Source organism: Phodopus roborovskii, unplaced genomic scaffold (assembly GCF_943737965.1).
Source record: "Phodopus roborovskii unplaced genomic scaffold, PHOROB, whole genome shotgun sequence".
NCBI classification, from domain to species: Eukaryota; Metazoa; Chordata; class Mammalia; order Rodentia; family Cricetidae; genus Phodopus; species Phodopus roborovskii.
Window position 1 is genome coordinate 1,897,540 of NW_026126550.1, and position 17,715 is coordinate 1,915,254.

At 47.7% G+C, this 17,715-nt stretch overlaps 1 protein-coding gene across 1 annotated transcript in view; it reads right to left on the reverse strand.

The window, feature by feature from the left end:
- Positions 1–7,368: 7,368 nt before the first annotated feature.
- The window catches only part of Mapk4 (mitogen-activated protein kinase 4), a 37,682-nt gene continuing 27,335 nt past the window's right edge, over positions 7,369–17,715 (reverse strand). The window contains exons 2-5 of the mRNA XM_051201255.1: positions 15,955–16,099; positions 11,989–12,150; positions 11,004–11,205; positions 7,369–8,717 (exon numbers count right to left, since the gene is read on the reverse strand). Of these exons, the coding sequence (XP_051057212.1) occupies positions 8,021–8,717; positions 11,004–11,205; positions 11,989–12,150; positions 15,955–16,099 (1,206 nt within the window). The 3' untranslated portion in view covers positions 7,369–8,020. The remainder of the gene's footprint in view (positions 8,718–11,003; positions 11,206–11,988; positions 12,151–15,954; positions 16,100–17,715) is intronic.

Here is a 17,715-nt window from a genome sequence, read left to right on the forward strand (position 1 = left end):
CACACACACACACACACTTACTTTGATTGTGTTTCTTTCTATGAGAAATCCTGACCAATACAGCAGGGCAGGGTTTACATGCTGCAACCCATAGTAATTCCCACATCATTGTGGCTCAGATAAACTGACCATTATTTCAAACAAACCATTACATCTTTTAGTCACACCTGTGGAAGCTTGTTGGTGAGAAGTCACACCTTTGCCTTTCTATTTCCAGTCCTGAAGTATTATATCTAATCTCTTCTACATGCTCCTCTCTTGACATCATCTGAGGGTTGGGGCTGGGATACAGCTGATGATGTGTCTGGGATACATCACTCAGAGATGAATAGCTCTTACCTTTTCTTCAGATGGTCCACACGCAGGACTTCACAGCCAGGGATCCCATTAGCCTCAAACCTTGAAGCCTTCAACTCTATTGCCAGAACAGCTTTGGGGTAGCTGGAAGCAGTTGTCCCAGGGGTAATGAGCATGCTAACAAAATGAGCACAGAGTAGCTTGTAATCCATCAACTGGTTCAGCTTTTATAAACAGGCACAAGTTAATAAGAAAAGGAATCTCAGAATTGCTTTGTCTCAGCATGTGTGCTTTGTGTTATTATATTTTAATAATGCAATATATGCTTAAAAGTATGTAGGCACATGGGGCCAAATAGGCTCCCTAATAATTTAATGTATTTTCCATATGAGGTAAAAGCCCCACATAACTTTGGAATTGCAGGAGACACAAATGTGTTCTATGTCACTTTGCAGTAAAGGGTAACTCAGGCTTGGTGGTTGCTCAAAGCAACTAACAAAGTATAGTATGGAGGAGGACTGGTCTTTGGGTGGCTCCTGAGATAACCTCTGTGCTCTTGATAAGAATTCTGTGATCCTCCCAGTCAGGTTTGATCTCAGGGGAGGAGGCAGATCAAGAAGCTAGGGTGAGTGTCCTGGGCACTCCATGATCATGCCCCATAAAGATCTTGGGTCCCAAGGCTCAGGTGGGATACCCTGGTAAATACATTAATATGGGTCATCCTACATCATAGCTGGGACCATTAAACAAATCCACAGGTGACTGTCCTAGGAAGGGGACACCTGGGAGCTTGGTGGTGGCTGATGTGCCTTCTCCCTTGTGACTTCAGATCTGTGTCTGCCCACTGTAGCAAACCATAATCATGAATGGTCCAGCTTTTCTAAGCACTTTAAGTCCTTGGAGTAAATCATTAGCCTAAAGGAGGTCTTCCTGACCCAGTCACTCAGCTAAAGGAGAGATAGCAAGAGAGGTATTATCTAGGAATGCCAGCAATAAGAAATCAGTATGGGAGCTGGAACTGGACCTCTAAGTGCTCACCATGGGGGAACTTTGAAGGTCTTCCACTTTGACCTTTGTTGTGGGATATTTGATTGCACTGTGGGTCCCAAGTTTTCATCAAATTAAATAAAACCTTGGGTCAGGAGGTGGAGTCAGCACCTAGTTGACAGGAAGTAGACATAGAGAGTTGGAGGGAGTCCACAAAATGGAGAAATGCACAGAAAGTAGTAAGGAGGGACTTGGAGTTTGGCCATTGTTTTTAGTTTGTGATGGAGCCATTGTTTTTAGTTTGGGATGGTGGAAGGAAGAGTCATTCATTTTGCTGGGTTGCCAGCTAAGAAGGAAGGTTAGCTGGTTGCTTCTCTACCTCTCTGAGTTAATAGGTTTTTAGCCCAGACTGTTGAAAACTACATTTGGCTGCAGAGACAGGGGTGGTTCTGGTGGGATGCAGAAGTCCCATTGAGCCTTGGCCTGAGTAGTGGAGCAGTGATTGCAGAGTCCCAGTCAGTGGCTGAAACAGCAGTAGATTCAGGTGCAACTTGTGCTGACAATAAGAACGACCTCATAGAGCTTGTTTCCCACATGTACCCACCAAAACCATACGATTGTTGGTGGTAGATCTTCCCTGCTTCCCAAAATGCCTAGTGTGATACCTTGCAGGGTCAGTGGTGCTGACAGCACTGTTTGTTAGGGTTTGGGGCTGATAAATTTCCCATCACTGTCTCTTCTGAGTCCTTGGCTAAATGGAACTGCCATGGAGACCGTCATCACCTTTTCCTGAAGGGGGCCCATTCCTTGTGGTGTTTTAACAGCCTTGTGGTGTTTTAAATCTTATTATCTTCACCATCCAGCAAGAATGTACAGCTGATTCATTCAAACTGAGACCTGCTGGCTGGGACAGAGACCCTAACACTTCCCAACAGTGATTTTTGGATCACTGACCTCAGGTTACTGAGACTACAGACAGGATACTGATGATAAACTTGATGTGTCTAGGAGGTCAGCAAAGAAAAGCCTGGCGATGCTCACCTTTAGCACTCTGGATGTAGAGGCTTGCACATGTCTGAGTTCCAGCCTACCAGGGCTCCACAGTGAGATCTTGTTTCAACAATAGCAACAAAGATGAACAAATCAAAAAAGAAAAGAGAACTTTTGGGGTAGCCCAGAGGAACACTTTCATCACTACACTTCTTTGTGTTCATGGGGGGGGGAGCTGTATATTTGTGTTCATGTGGGGGAGTGTACATGTGTATGCTGTATGTATGTGTTCATGTGGAGGAGTGTGTATGTGTGTGCTGTATGTTTGTGTTCATGTGGAGGAGTGTGTGTGTGTGTGTGATGCTTATTTGTGTTCATATGGGGGAGTGATTTGTGCATGTGGAACTCTGTCTGTGTGAACATGCACACATAGGCCAAAGGTCACTATTGGGTGTCTTCCTCCATCTCTCTGCACCTTGTTCAGTGAGGATCTCTCACTGATTCTGTAACTCATCTATTTGACAAGGTTGACTGGCCAATGATCTCTGGGGATCTGCCTGTCTCTTCCTCCCACCCCAGTGTGGGGATCATAGATAAACTGTGTGCTCTGCTGTTCACTGGATGCTGAGGCTGGAACTCAGGTTCTCATGCTAACACTGAAGGGCTGAACTATCTCCCAGCTCCTTCTTAATCACTGAGCCATCTCTCCCCCTTCAGCTCCTTACTTCTGAAGTCCAGTTTTTATCCTTGTAGGACAGAAAGCAGAGACTTGAGAAATCCTAGCCAGGACAGGGAGTGCATTGCCAGCACTAGGTGTTCTCTGTGTCCTGGACCTGCTTCATGCTGATTCCCACTGTTGACACTGTAAGCATTTGGCCCTCACCCTCCTGTGCATGCTATATTAGCTTCCACTTGCCTGCACCTGTGTCCTCTTGCCTGTGGCCAGTTGGAATCTGTTTAGTTGCAGTGGAGGCCAGATTTACTGAGGAAGTGCTCTATCTAAGGTGAAGAGTCATCAGTTAAGAATCCCAAGGTTTTCTACTTTGCTATTGGAAGGATGAGTATCAGCTCAGGACCTCCAAGACCAAGTTCTCAACACAAAGGAGATTGATTTGTCCCAGAGGGACAGAGGGCAGGGAATAAGAGACAAAGACAGGAGATGGGGGACAAAGGAGAAAGGGGAGGGAACAAGGGAGAGAGGGACAAAGGACTGCCTCTGGATAGAGAGGAGACAGATGTGGCCCATAGGAAAATGGCAGTTTATAAAAGCAAAAGGGGAAAGCCCCATGTTATGATGGGGTGCTTAATTTTAATTGGGTATGTTAATTAGGGCAACCACAAGGGGATTTTGATTGCTGGACTTCAGTACGTTTATAGCTAGACCTTGGTAGTCAGGCTCAGGAGGAGGAAGTAGACTAATAAGGGAATAGACTTCAGTAGCTAGCCTTCAGAATGTAATTTTTTTTAGCAAGGCAGAGGGAATGGAGAGAAGGGCAAGGCCTACCAGAGCCATGTTTGCCAAGCTCAGGCTGGCTGGAGTCCCATCAGCTATTGAGCCAAGACTTTGCCTCCCAGAATCCCTACACCTCTGCAAGATGCAATGGCAGCTGCCTGGGGTAGGAACTTGTGCCCTCCATTGCTTCTTCCTCCTTTCTGTTGCTTTCCGTTACCTGGTCAGTGTTTCCTGAGCTCCTTCCCACAACTCCTGTACTCGAGTCTTTACCTCAGTTCGCTTCTGAAGGAAATCTGACTAGGCTAGCACCCAAGTGTCTCTGTTTCTCTCTCCCTCACTTCTCCACTCCCTTCTGAACAGACCTGGCTCCAAGTTGGGCAGAGATTATCTGGAGAAGCATCTAACCACTTCTAGGACCAGCTGTCCTGGGGATCCAGGCAGCTAGAGGTAATGAGGTAAAGAGAGTGGTCTTTTGTGACCCAGATCCTCACCTTTGTGTTCTGTCTGCTGTTCCAGTTATGGGATGATATGGATCCGTAAAAGTGTATGCAGATTCTAGTTCCAGCTCTGCTGGATCCTAACCCACCACTTCAGTCTCTAGGTTTCAATTTACTCCTCTGCAAACTGAGGGGTCAGAGTGGATTAGCTGTAAATCCCCATCTACTGTTACATCTGTATTTGTTAAATAACGAAGAGAGGCAGGTGGTGTGTCTTGAGGGGAGATGTTTGATATACACTGTCAACCATAGTGAGAAGATGTGTGACCCTTATCCCTCTCCACGTGAATGAAGCTTGCTGGTTCAAAAGAATCCCAGCTTTCACACTGGCTTCCCAGTTGCCTGTTCTAACCATTCCAGCTAAAAGTCTGATTTTAGTGCAGGAGAAACTTGGAGGCAACAAAATTGATGCTATAAAGGATTTACTAATAAACTTGCTGAGGAAATACTAAACTACACGAAGTAGTATTTAGCTAAAGGACCATGACCTCCGATATAATTGGAAGATAAGTAGTAAACTGACCTGGGTTGGGAATGTGAATGTGTGGTTAGTAAACCATGACTAGAAGGTTGAGGAGACCCCGAGTCATCTTGTTCTAGGGCTCAGCAAACTTTTGCACAGGGTCAGATAGAGAATGCCTCAGGCTTGCAGGCCATGTGGTATGTACTGCACTGCAACTTCTTGGCTCTGCTGCTGAGGACAGGCAGACCAAACTACAGCTTAGATGAGTTTGGAGGAGAGAGGGACATTTACCTTGGGCACAGAACTTAAGCCAAAACAAACAAAACCCCCATACCTGAATTACAAGTATGTAGTTGTGTTTCAGTAAGACCCTGTGGTATGTAGGTGAGTTTGTCTCTCACATTACAGTGCCCCTGGGGCTCATTTAGGAAGTGTTACTCTTATATGGCTGGGTCTCATGGTGACATACTCCTTTTGGGGTCCTGTCCCCCTTCTCTTAGCTCTTTGTTGATGTTTGGGCTGCTCATTTCCCTCCAATTTATATCCCTATTGCATTCTAAAACATTTTAACAGCTAAGGCTTCAAACTGGACATAGAAAACTTCAACAAGGTCTCTGTCCTGACTGTGGGCCATCTTCACTTGGAAGACATCCCTAGTGGTTGCTGGAAGCTGTGTGTAATACCCAGTCTCATACACAAACACTAGGATAACAGTGACTGTCATGACCAAGACAGTTCCAAAAGTGGCCAAGAGGATCAGTAAAGTACATACACTTGACAAAGAATGATTTAGGTCCCAGTTGAGGCAGTTGGAACTATGTGAGCCTTCATTGTACTTCAGAATTGTGTGGAATGTAAGACTAATGAACTGCTGGTTTCTGGACTCTTCCAGTAACTATCTTTAGCTGACAGTGAGTGCTAACTGAAACAGCAGGTAAGATGTACTGCTGTACACTGGGCACATGATTTAGAGACTCTGATAAACAGCTCACAAGCCTGCTCATCTTGGCATAGATGCATTTCAACAGCAGAGTGTTCTAACCAAAGAGCCTTCCTAGTCAAACGGAAACAAAAACTTGAAACTATGGTCTATCTTATTGAGCAATGGTTGAAGCTAGGGTTCATCCTTTGACATAGCTATTACAAAGCAGTCTGCTTCAGATAAGAGGCAACCTCAAGTACCTGTGAGGGGAGTGGCTATTTGAGACGGGTTGTTCTCTGCAATTTCATGATGTCGAGACCCCTTCTCTGACAATAAGGAAGTACCAGCCCCCATCAGACGTTTGGAGTTGACACCAAGATAGTAGAAATCCACAATGTGGACACCAGGCTGCAACAGTTAATTCTGAAGTTGCTTCCTGATGACATGGGTATAGATTCTCTCCTTCCAGACTCCTAACCCATCCTCACCCCTCCAAACATTGGCCTTTATGGTGCAGGGAGAAGCCAATGAGGCTCTCATGACTCAACCATGGTAAAAGACAGGATCAGATAAGATGTTAATTAATATGACAATTCGTGATGAATTATGTTCCAATAAAAGTTTATTTGGCTCATCCTGATCAAGTTTAACAATATGTAACAGATTATTTTAAGAACATGAATAATTATAACAATTCTCTGTGAACTCGTGGCCAGTCAGCAGCATGTCCCGTACTCAAGAAGTAAAGCTTTCCCTCTGAGGACAAATGGCACATGAGGAGTGGTGTGCATCACATTTTCTTAAAAGAAAAAGTAAAACCTAAACACTTCATATTTACATATTTTCCACTCAAAACTGGTCAGTATGATTGATTCTGTTTTAAAATATAAGTTTCTAATGCCTTGTAGGAGTTAATATACATATCATAGTTAGATTTAAGGTGCTGCAATGTGAGGTTGAAAACATTCCAAAGAGCTCTCTCAACAGACCAGCTAGACTTCCTGGGTGTCTTTGGGATGTTGGCAGGGGCGGGGGGGGGGGGTAGGAGAGGGATAGATACCAATGGCAGAGTATTCAGGGACAGACTGTGGATTGTTGGTGTCCCCACTCCATGCTTCTGGACTTCAAGTTCATCTTAACTTAAGCTATGAGGGCATGGTTACTTTGAATTCTTTGTCATGGGCTCTCCAGGGTGATATCTGCCTCTTCAGGACGCTGGCGGTTGGTACCCTCTTCAAACACCTAACTTATCTTTCTGTGTTAGATTTTTAGCCCAGTCAATTCCTTTAGGGTCCACTCTTGGCTTTCACTGAGCGAATGCTCAGGATCAAGGGCAGCATTAATGAAGGATGATGGGCCTCTGTGGAGCCTTCCCTCCTAACTCATTTGTTTCTATGGAAAATACCTTACTGCTTTTCCTACAAATGAGTAATCTGTGCCAAGAACATTTGGTTCTGAAGTAGGTTTGGAGAGGAGCTGTGTGTGTATGTGGGTGGGGGTGAGATGTGGGGGGTTAGAGAAGAGAGATTCTTGGGATTGATGTCTTCAAAGACATCCACTGGGGAACACAGGCTGAGCTGTTGAGAAAGTGCATAGGACATGCTGCAAGAAGTTGCATGGCACAGGCCTGGCAGATCACTGAACTCACCAGAGACCCTGAACTGCTCTGATCTGAAGTGACAATTCAGACTGTGCTGAGTTTGGGTAAATACAGGGATGCTGTGGCAGGTGAGGATGCTTAAGCACTTGAGGAAGTCATAAAAATGTCTGGTGGTTAGGAGACACTAGTTGCAGAATACAGGAAACGTTCTAAATTAAAGGAATGGATGGGACAGATGGTAAGGGACAGCAAGGAGCACTCGGGACCAAGTTTGCTGACCAAAAAGCCAGAATGACCCTAGCAGAGGAAGACATTATACTGTGGTCAGACACTTGTTGGGGGGGGGGCTGGGATTCAGACTTATACCCTGACATTCACTTGGCCTGTGGTCCTAAGTCAGACACCGCTTCTCTGGGCCCAAATGGCCATTTGAGCCTAGGTGGGTCACATGGCTTGGAAAATATATCTGCAAGCTGCTTCTGCCCTCTTGACCCTGGTAGGTCTGTAGACTGCTGTCGGAGATCCCTTTCTTCCCTGCATACTGTCATTTATAAAACACAGGCTTCCCCTTCGATGGGAAAGTGATAGCCCCCAGTCAGGCTCCATTCAATACCGCTCCCAGAGGTTAAAGGCTAGTTATTAAGGCAGTTTAAGAAATAAACATTCCTCTCGCTCCCTGGATCCTCAGGTGTTCTGCTAACCCCAATGCAGCAGAGAGGGGCTGAAGGAAGTGCTAGGGGAGCAAGGAAGTGGTCTGGCTTTCTGGGTGGTGGCAGCTTGCTCCGGAAGTTCTCCCGCGCTCCTTCTGTGCTCACCACCTTTCTTTGGAGAAGGCCTCTGTCTGGACGAGGTCGCCAGGGTGCTCAGAGATGCACGCACCATTGAGATCACCCAGTTTGTTTTCCGGTAGGTCCTCAGGTTTGGTGCAGAGCTTTAGAGCACGCGAGATGAACACATCTAAGTCGAACTGGGGACTGGCACCCCCATCGACGGGTGTTGGGTGTCCTGGGGGCGAGGCAGAGAGGCGGTGCTCTGGCACATCAGGGGGAGGACTGACTCGCTCAGGGCCACTTTGCGTGCTCTTGACCCACTGAGCGATCTCTAGGAAGAGGCTGGCTGGTTCGTCCTCACATGACATTGGGTCTGCTGCTACTGCAGCCATGGGGGCCGTGCTGGCTGCCTGCTTCCAGTGTGAGAGGTCCAGGATGAGCTTGGGTTCTGAGTAGTGGTGGGGCTTGTTGTCGCGCCACAGCAGCTTATCTAGGTAGGATGGGGAGCCGACCTTGTAGTCACAGGAGCGCCCATAGTCGGCCTCGAAGGCACGCTCCATTGAGGAGTGCGATTGTTCCAGGAAGCGCTCGGAGCTGCTTTGTGAGTCTTTGCGTGGGTCCACCTGAACATCCTCGGCCAGTGATGCAGAGCCAGCACGTGGGTCGCGCTGCACCTCGCTAGCATCCTGGCACCGATCAGGCCTCCACTCCAGATCTGATGACAGGCTCACAGGATACCTGCAAGAGTGCAAATGGAGATGTGATGTTACAACCCAGGAGGGATGGGGAACCAAACGGCCTGATCCTTGCCTGCCTCTGCATGGGGCCTGGATTCTGGATTTCTAGCAGGCATTCTGTTGCTGATCTTTGGATCACATTTTGAGGGGCAGGACCTAAATGGGTGCTTCCTAACCCTGGTTCAGGTTTGAATTCACGCAGGAGGATTAAAAATAAGTACTAGGTATCCCTTGCTGCCCACTACCGATGCTCTGGTTCAGTAGGTCTAGCTGGCCCTGCTGGGGGCATTTTTGTAAGATTTTCCCCACGGATTCTAAGATGTAGCCAGGTGATAACTTCTGCCATGATGGATCTGGACTGGTGCTCTGTAGCACCTCACGTCCAAGCAGAGCAGATGGGGCCTGCAGAAAGATCACAGACACCATCAGGGGAGGCCAAAGATCCCTTGGAATTCTGCCCTCCTATGACTGCCCTGTAGCCAAGGACATTGGAATCGGATAGCCAAGAGCAAACGAAGGGCAGATGGGCAGGCAGACGACTGGCTGTCAGGTCTAGCTAAAACCCTTTCTTCTGCCAGGTGCTCTGGTAGGGAACATGGACATGGTGGCAGCTCCTGGCCAGCTGCTCCCTGAGCCAGAGGCCTGGTGCTCACATAGGACAATTAGATCAGACAAAGCCAGATAGCTGCAGCCCACAGACTATGGGGTAATCTGGATATGGCTAGAGAAAGGTAGGGTGAGTTGAGTTTCCCACCTCCTAAGGATACCATTAAGGTAGGCATGGCTCTCAGGATGCAGCATTGCCCTTTCCCTGAATGGCCTTGAAATTGCAGGGGTTTCTAGGAAGAGCTGGGAAGCACTAGCATTCATACATTATACCCCAACTGTTGACCCTAATTCCCTATTGCCTTTGCAGCAATCCTGAGGGGACTTAGTGTTATTGCCACAGCCTTAGAGATGAGAAAATTAGCACGCTACAGATGTGAAGGCCACTGCAGCTGTGGCATGGACTTTATCATCCTGGTCCCTTGTGCAGGTGTGATGGGGAAGGCCGTGAGCAAGAGTGCCTGGCTTGGTACTACCCTGAACTGACTAGCCGTGACCTTAGTGATTCCTTGTCCCAAGCCAACATTGTGTGCTCTGAATTCTGTGGCATGGAAGGGGGGGGGGCACAAATCTAAGAACCACAGTCTAGAGCAGCCCTAGCATGAGGCTGGCAGAAGAGTCAATAAATTGCTATTTGTCAACAACAAGAAGCTACCAATCCCTGCCCCAAATAACAGTGCCCTGCCCCCTCTTTGCACCCCCTCAGTTTGAAACCTATCATCTGTCAAACGACTGAAAAAGAGAAATTGCCTATCTGCCACTTATATAACCAGCTGTCACACTCCCATGGCAGCCAGGTTCCTGGCTAGCCCCCCATGGAGTTGATGCAGCTAAGCACCCCTCCTCTGCCTTTTCTAAACTGAGCAGTACTGATGCAGTGTCAGATGGCGGTGCCCTGGTGCCTCATCTGAGAAAGTCAGGACAGGAAAGGAACTATGAAATCATACTACTCCTGTAGGAATGGTTTTTAAAAAAATCTACTCTCCAATACCAGGCACCTGTCAAGGATCCCGAAGCCACATGAAGCTAAGCAGCAAAGCTCTTAGTAGTGTGGGGCACGGGTACAGTTTGGGGCCGGCCGGCCCTGCATGGGTTTGCTGTGTAACATGGTGCCAGTGCTTCACCCTCTCTAGGCTGTGGCTTTCTCATGGTCAATAATCATAACACAGCCTCTTCCAAGGGCACTCAAAGGAGGTGTGAGTCAAGTGCAAAGTGAGAACTGTTTTGTGCCAGTGAATTCTGCACTCTTTTCTTGCGTTACATTGTCATATTTGGCCTTCCAAGAGCAAAATCTTGACAGATGATGTAGTTCAGTGGCAGAGTGGCTGCCTGGCATTCACTAGAAAAACTCCAGCCTGTTTGGTGTTCAGGAAATACTACAGTAGACACTCAGCAACACCTGCCCCTGTGTGCACTGAGCCTTATGTTTAGTGGTCTTAGAATATCAAGGAAAGCTGGGGGCTTTGGTCTGCAGAGTGGAAGTCTCTGACTCACATGGGCAACACCAAGCTGGCTCATTGGGAAGGTCTGGGCACAGGAGAAAGGTAGGAACTAAGCTGGGAAAAGTGCCCAATGCAATGTACAATCCGGGAAACAGAGGTCACGGAGGATCAGAGGCAAAAGGGATGTGAGAGCATAAGGGGGGTGGGCATGGCTCTGAATGCCAGACTTGAAAACGCACCTGTCCCAGTTGGAGAGCTGGCTCTGACTGGCAGCCATCAACACGATGTCATCGATCTCGTCTTCAATGCGGAAGGGGTGTTGTGAGGTGGGCTCATCCTCGGGACATGAATAAGGGCTCATGTAGGGGTGCTGCAACCCCATCTCAGCTGTTAAGCGGTCCATGGGGTTAAAGGTCAAGATCTTCTCCAGAAAGTCGATGGCTGTAGGGAGCAAAGCCAGTCATAAAGGTTATGTGCTGCTCCCGTCAAGCTGAGAAGAGTTAGCAAGGTGCCAGCCCCCTTTTAACTGTGTGTCTACAAAAAGTGGTTTCGTGGTTTTGCAACTAAAGCTGCAGAAGGGTAAGGTGATGCATTGAAGGTTTCACAGCTGGGCAATGGAAGTTGAGGTCACAGTCTCAACACTGGACTACTCTAAATACAGGGACTGGGGACAATTAAGGGTTATTCTTGAGACAGACACTCAATTCCATTGGGATCCTCCTGGAGACAGCTGGGACAGCACAGACAGTACTCCCATCAACTGGGTTGAGGACTTCTGGAGAAGGGCAAGAGCCCATGGGAGAAACTGCTGTGTGTGTGGATGTACAGAGGAGAGTAGAGCATGAAGCCCACTAGTGACAGACTCAGGGGCTGCCACGAGGCCAGGAATCTGCAGTCTAAAAGCACAGGTTGACTGTCATTTATTCTCAGTGTTTGCCACCTGAATGTTCATTTGAATTTCAGGTATTTTGTATGTGTATGTTTTAATATTTATATATCCCTTACTGGTTTTGGACTCCTAACCCCCAAATCTAAACACCCAAGTGTTCTAAAATTTGAAACTTTTTGAACATGTAGCTAGGAAAAACACCAGTTGCCAGGTGCTTGATGTCTGAATCCCATACCCTGTTCTTTGGATGGAGGCCCACCTGCCTTTGCCCCTGCCCCAAAAGGTGAAGCCAGAGTCAGCCTCTTGGGATGGTGCCCCAATGCAGGTTTGGGTACCTTCACTGTTGACATCAGGGAGCAACTTGCGTAGTGGCCGCTTCACCTCCCAGGTGCTGTTGACAAAGGTCGGCATCACCTTGAGCAGCTCCTCCTTGTCTTCCTCCCGGACCACAGGGATGGTCTCTAGGATGAGCTGCATCTGCTCCAGCTCATGAGCCCCTGGGGGAGACAAATGCAGCACGGATAAGTTGTTTGTCTGGATGGCTGCACATGTGGACGCCCCAGAGAAGCTCCAGCTGGCTAGAGAGGTGACACTGTGGGACAGCAGGCAGCACTAGGCTCAGAGCTGAGGGACTTGGGTTCTAATAGTCACTCTATTGCTAAATTAGCCCTGTGGTCATTGCAGAACAGAATGCTTGCTGTATTTGGGGGTTGGCTTTGTTAATGTAAAAAGCATTTGCTTATGGTTCAACATGAAATGGCCTTCAAGGACTTATGTATTTGAACACTTGGACCCTGGTGGAGAGTGTAATTTTGGGAGATTATGGGCTTTTGTGATGTAGGGACTATTTGGTTGGTGATTAGGCCAGTGGGCGTAAGTGCTTGTGGTTAAGAGCCCTGCTTCTGACCTGGGTTTCCTGCTTTCTGTCCACCACTGAGACGTGAAAGAGCTGTGCAATAAAGTTCCCTCTGCCACTGACCAGGCCACTTCAGCCACCAAGTGTTCCCTGTCATGACACTATAAGCCAACACAAACTTCTGCTGCCTTGAGGTGTTTCTGTAGAGTGTCCTGTCACAGTCAGTAATTAGGAGTACCATACAGGCTTGTCACTAGTTCTGTCTGAGGCTTGTCTCTTCTAGCATCTCATGTGGACCAAGTAAGCTGATGCTAAGATGGGGGCAGCTGGGCTACTGCTTTGCACATTTTCTGCTAGGCTGGGGAAGGAAGGAGCAATTATAAAGCTAGGAAGAGCCTGGAGCTCCCACAGGAGGGCTCCATTCAGAAAATCCTCAGGAGCAGTTCTCTGCCAGGTCTGGAGAAGTGGTAGGGCAGGACAGAGACAAGCATTCATTCATTCAATAGTTATGGATTGAGTGTGGTGGTGATTTGAATGAGAATGGCCCCCATGGTCCATCCTTTCAAGTTTGAGTATTTAGTCACCAGGAAGTGGAACTGTTTTGGAAACGAGTAGGAGGTGTGGCCTTGTTGGAGGTGTGTCACTGGGGGTGGGCTTTGAGGGCTCACAAGGCCACACTAGAGTCAGTGTCTCTACCTGCTTCCTGCAGATCAGGATGTAAAGGTCTCAGCTACTGCTCCAGCACCATGCCTGTCTGCTCCCCACCATGATGACCATGGACTTGCCCTCTGAAACTAAGCAAGCCCCCAGTTAATGCTTTCAAGTTGCCTTAGTCATGGTGTTGCTTCACAGCAATAGAATGCTAACTAGGACAGGTGACTTGTCTATGCCGAATGTGCGGATTCTCCTCGCTGCCAGGCCGTTCTGCTCTGCATCACCTCTTCTCAGGTTCTTTCTACTCATGACAGGCTGAACTCTCAGTCATACCCATCTCCCCTGGAAGGCCTCTCCAGCTACCTACTTGCACAAGAAGTGCTTCTGTCTTCTGCAGAATTTCACTCTTCCAGAAGCCGATGGCTTAGGAGGAGGTATCCTAGTGCCTAGTGCATATACAGAGCACTATGTATATTGAAGGGCCTACAGCTTTTGGGATTCTCTTAAACAGATGCCTTTGTCCTCTCTTTGTTCCAAGCTCAAAGAGAGTCATCCAGGAGCCTCATGCAGGCTGTCCTCTCTGGATGAGTATCATAGATCCTTTTCCAGGGGAACAGAAGGTCAGCGATGATCAAGTCAAAGACAGATGCTGTCACCTTGCTCTTTACACCCCAACTCCTCTCCTTTGTGACACAGAGACCAATCACACAGAGCCCCGGCTTTGGAATCACTTCCTCAGTAAGGATTGGGCTGGTGGGGAACTATTCCTTCTCATTTGTGAGCTCCTACTGAGGGAGTAACTGTCATACCAGAGGCAATGAGTGGGGTCTCATGAGCTATGCAGTGGGCAAAGGGCAGGAACCTGGGAGTCAAGCAGACCTGGCTGATCATCATCTCTTGCAACACCTTGTAGGAGGAGGATGACTTCAGACACTCTGAATGACTGGTTAAAGGAAGCCATCCTGTTGGCACCTGCACCAGGGGTGCAGCTCATGGCAAATGTTTGATAAACCCTGGTTTCCACTACTTTCTAGAGCTGGGGAGTGTGGATTTCTCAGAGAAGCCAGTGGCATAAATCCATGTGGAAGATGGATGCCCTAATGATAACCTAGTGATCTTTGGTGATAGATGCCACTTGGGTGAGCTACATTAGCATACTGAGTTTACTAAGGAGCCATTGAAAACTGGGAGCAGGGTGCTGCTGTGACCTCTCTTCCTTCTCTTCTGATGTTTTTGGGGCCAGAGACAACCTCACTAGCTGTTGGCTTTCCTACTCCCCTCATAATGAAACTCTGGCTGCCACTGTCTGTCTGAGCAAATGGAGATCAGCTATGCATTGCTTGGCTCTCCAATACCCTAGCTAGAGGGACCAGGGCTGGTTTAGAATCCTGAAAGCCATCAAGAGCATCATTTTGTGCTAACAGGTAGGAACTATGGGAGGTTGGAGGGATCTAAGACGGAGGAATAGTAGATGGAGACCTGGTCCAGAGAGGGAGGTGGAAGCTGTCAACCCAGGGCACAGTTACTACTAACCAGCATGACAGGGTGAGGGTAAAAATGGGCTCTGCTGGATTAAGAAGGGCCAGGCCTATGGTTGGGGGTGCACAGAGCTTTCATGGTCACTAGAGGCCATTGAGTCTTCAGCAGCTTCATACATGATGAGCTGGAGCAGGAAGTGGGTGATATCAGGAGGAAGTAGCTTACTGTGGGTATGCATTTGAAGGACACAATTTATTTCTGGATCTCTCTGCACCTTTCTCCCACATTCCTTTTCCACCGTGACATCTCTGCCTTGCCACGGGTCTGAAAGATTATAAACAGCTGAATAGCACCAGTGACACCTCTAAAACACAGTCAAAGTTAAGCCTACCTTCCTTTTAGATTGTTTGTATCAGGTGTTTGTCACAGCAATGCAAAACAACTAATACCTAGAGGGGTGAAGGAGAGGCTGGAGAAGTGTAAGTGGAGACAGCAAATGCTCCTCCAGGCAAGGATTGGGAACAGGGATGAGGATGGAGCGCTATGGGAGCACTATGAGGGATGGATGACCGCCTGGCGTATTAGCAAAGCCGTCATGGGGGGACACAACACAAGTAAGGCTTGAGTGGGAAATTTTCAAGCAGACAAGGGTTTCTTCTTTATTTTGTGTCAAGGTGAAGAAAGTCTTGACAGATTAGGGAAGCAATGGGATACTTGACAGGGCTCCAGGATGAGGGACAGAGTATCAGAGAGCGAGGAGGGAGAGCTTGAAAACATTGAGTAGGTGTTTTTAGCACGTAGTTTGAAGATGCTGGAGAATAAGCATGTTTTAGTTCACTTGAGCTGCTACAACAAAACACCTAGATCAAATGGCTTATAAACATTTATTTCTTGAAGTTCGGGAGGCTGAGAAGTCCCAAATAAAGGCATTGTCAGATTCAGTTAAGGGCTGGTTTCTCATAAATGGTGCATTCCTGCTATACCCTCACAAGGTGCAAGGGTGAGGGAGCTCTCATAGGAGAACAACGCCCACAGACCATTTCCCCTTAGCCCTGTTTCTTCATGTACTACCCTGAGGTGGTGGCCTCAGACCATAGCAAAGTGGCTAGTCAGTTGCAAAAGTCCTGTGCTCACAAGGCTAATTTGAGATTTTATAATTTTTTTTTGGTATGGAATTATAATACTATGTCTACAGGAAGTATCACAAAAAGCAAAGAAGTAATTTTAGCATGTTTGGGGCTCGGTGAGTGTTTTGTATACAGTCTGAACAAAACACTGAGGAGGAAGCATGAGGCCTTGGTTAGCAACTTACCAGCGAAGAGCATTTTCCCCGTGAGCATCTCAGCTAGGATGCAGCCAGCTGCCCACATATCGATGGCTTTTGTGTAGTTGTTGGGGGACAGGAGCAGTCGTGGAGAGCGGTACCACTTTGTCACCAACCCTTCTGACAGATAACCCTAGAAGATAAAGCCCCCTACATTACCAGCTGGAGATCTGCAGATGCTGTCCCTCCATCCCTCTCGGCTTCCCCTCCCAGAGAGGACTGGGACTCCTTTCACAATCCCTCCCGTCCTTGTTCCTTTTTTCTTGGTCATAGGTGTGGGGACCTTATGAGGCCCTGGGATTCTTCTTTGTGGACGGAGGGTATTCAGGGCATCATTGTTTTGTAAGGAATGGTTTTCCATAACCCTTGATAACACCAAATCTTCCCACCCTGGTAAGGAGACACGTCAATAGAAGTCATGCTCAATTTCATTGCCACAATCAACTGTTATTATAAAACACTGGAATTGTATTTGTCTGGTGGCTGAACCTGAGAAGCAGCCATAGGTTCTGCTTCTGTCTCCTGAGTGCTGAGATTACAACTATGTACCAGGTACCAGCCATCTCCTGGATTTAGTCCAAATATAATCCTGTATAAGTAGAACCAACTTTCTAGCCTTCTGAGTCTCTTCACTTAGATAGGGGCATCAGAGGCTTACACTTGCCATGTGTACAGTAGCTTTCTGTGACTGTAAAAATCACAGGGACAAGACGAAGTGTTCACAGCAGTTCTTTACTTCTCTGTGGCTGGGTTACAGAGGAAGAATGGTTATTTTCTAGCCAGAGAGTGGGATTGACAGAGGTGGCTTGAGAAACTTCACTAACAAGTCAATAAGCAGTCTTGTATCAAATAGAATGTTCTGGAAATAATCTATCTCACTGTAAAGTCTAGGACTGGGAAAAATGAGGACACAGAACTTCCTTCTAAATCACCACAAAGCTGCTTGTAGGCCACAATTTTGGACTTTTCCTTACTTTTCAATGAAAACTAACAACTCAATGACAACTACAGTTATTTCCTCATGGATGCTGGTCCTCTAAGGCCTTTACACACACACACACACACACACACACACACACACACACACACACACACACACACACACGAGATAAATGAAGGGTGTATTAAGAAGCTACTGGGCATTGGGTAATTTGGGAAGTCACTGCATCTTCTGCTAAGCCCTGTATCAAGAGAAGGCCTGGGACAAACAGGGGGCTCCACTCCTGGGTCTAGGGGTTGAACACCAGGGCCAGGGAATCCTGGTTGGGTAAACCCTAGAAAGCTGATTGGTGGAACCCTGGGGTGGGGGTGGGGAGTGGTTCATGATAATACACTGGTGATTTAAATCCAAAAGCGAGTCTTTGAGTGGGTGGGGTTAGGGTTAATTTTCTAGGAGAAGTCCCACAATAGGTAAGTACTGGATTTGATTTGTTAGCAGGGCTCAACGATCAGCGAGAGGGAGGGTCTTCCATTGGCCTTTCTGCCTGTCCTCAGGTCTCAGAGTTGTCTCCTTGGACAGGGTGTGTGCACCGAGAAGGCTGATAGGCTCTCGCAGAGTGCACAAGTGGGCACAGGCTGAGACCAGGCTGCTTTGAGACTGAAGCATCACTGCTCTGAGAAGACAAGCAGCTCATACTCAGGCACACTTCCTAATCCCCTCTCAGAGTGCACAGGGCTGGTGATGCTTCCAACGGTCTCACCTGCTGCTCTCTCTTCCTTTGGTGGCCAAGAAGGACTCTGGAGGCACAG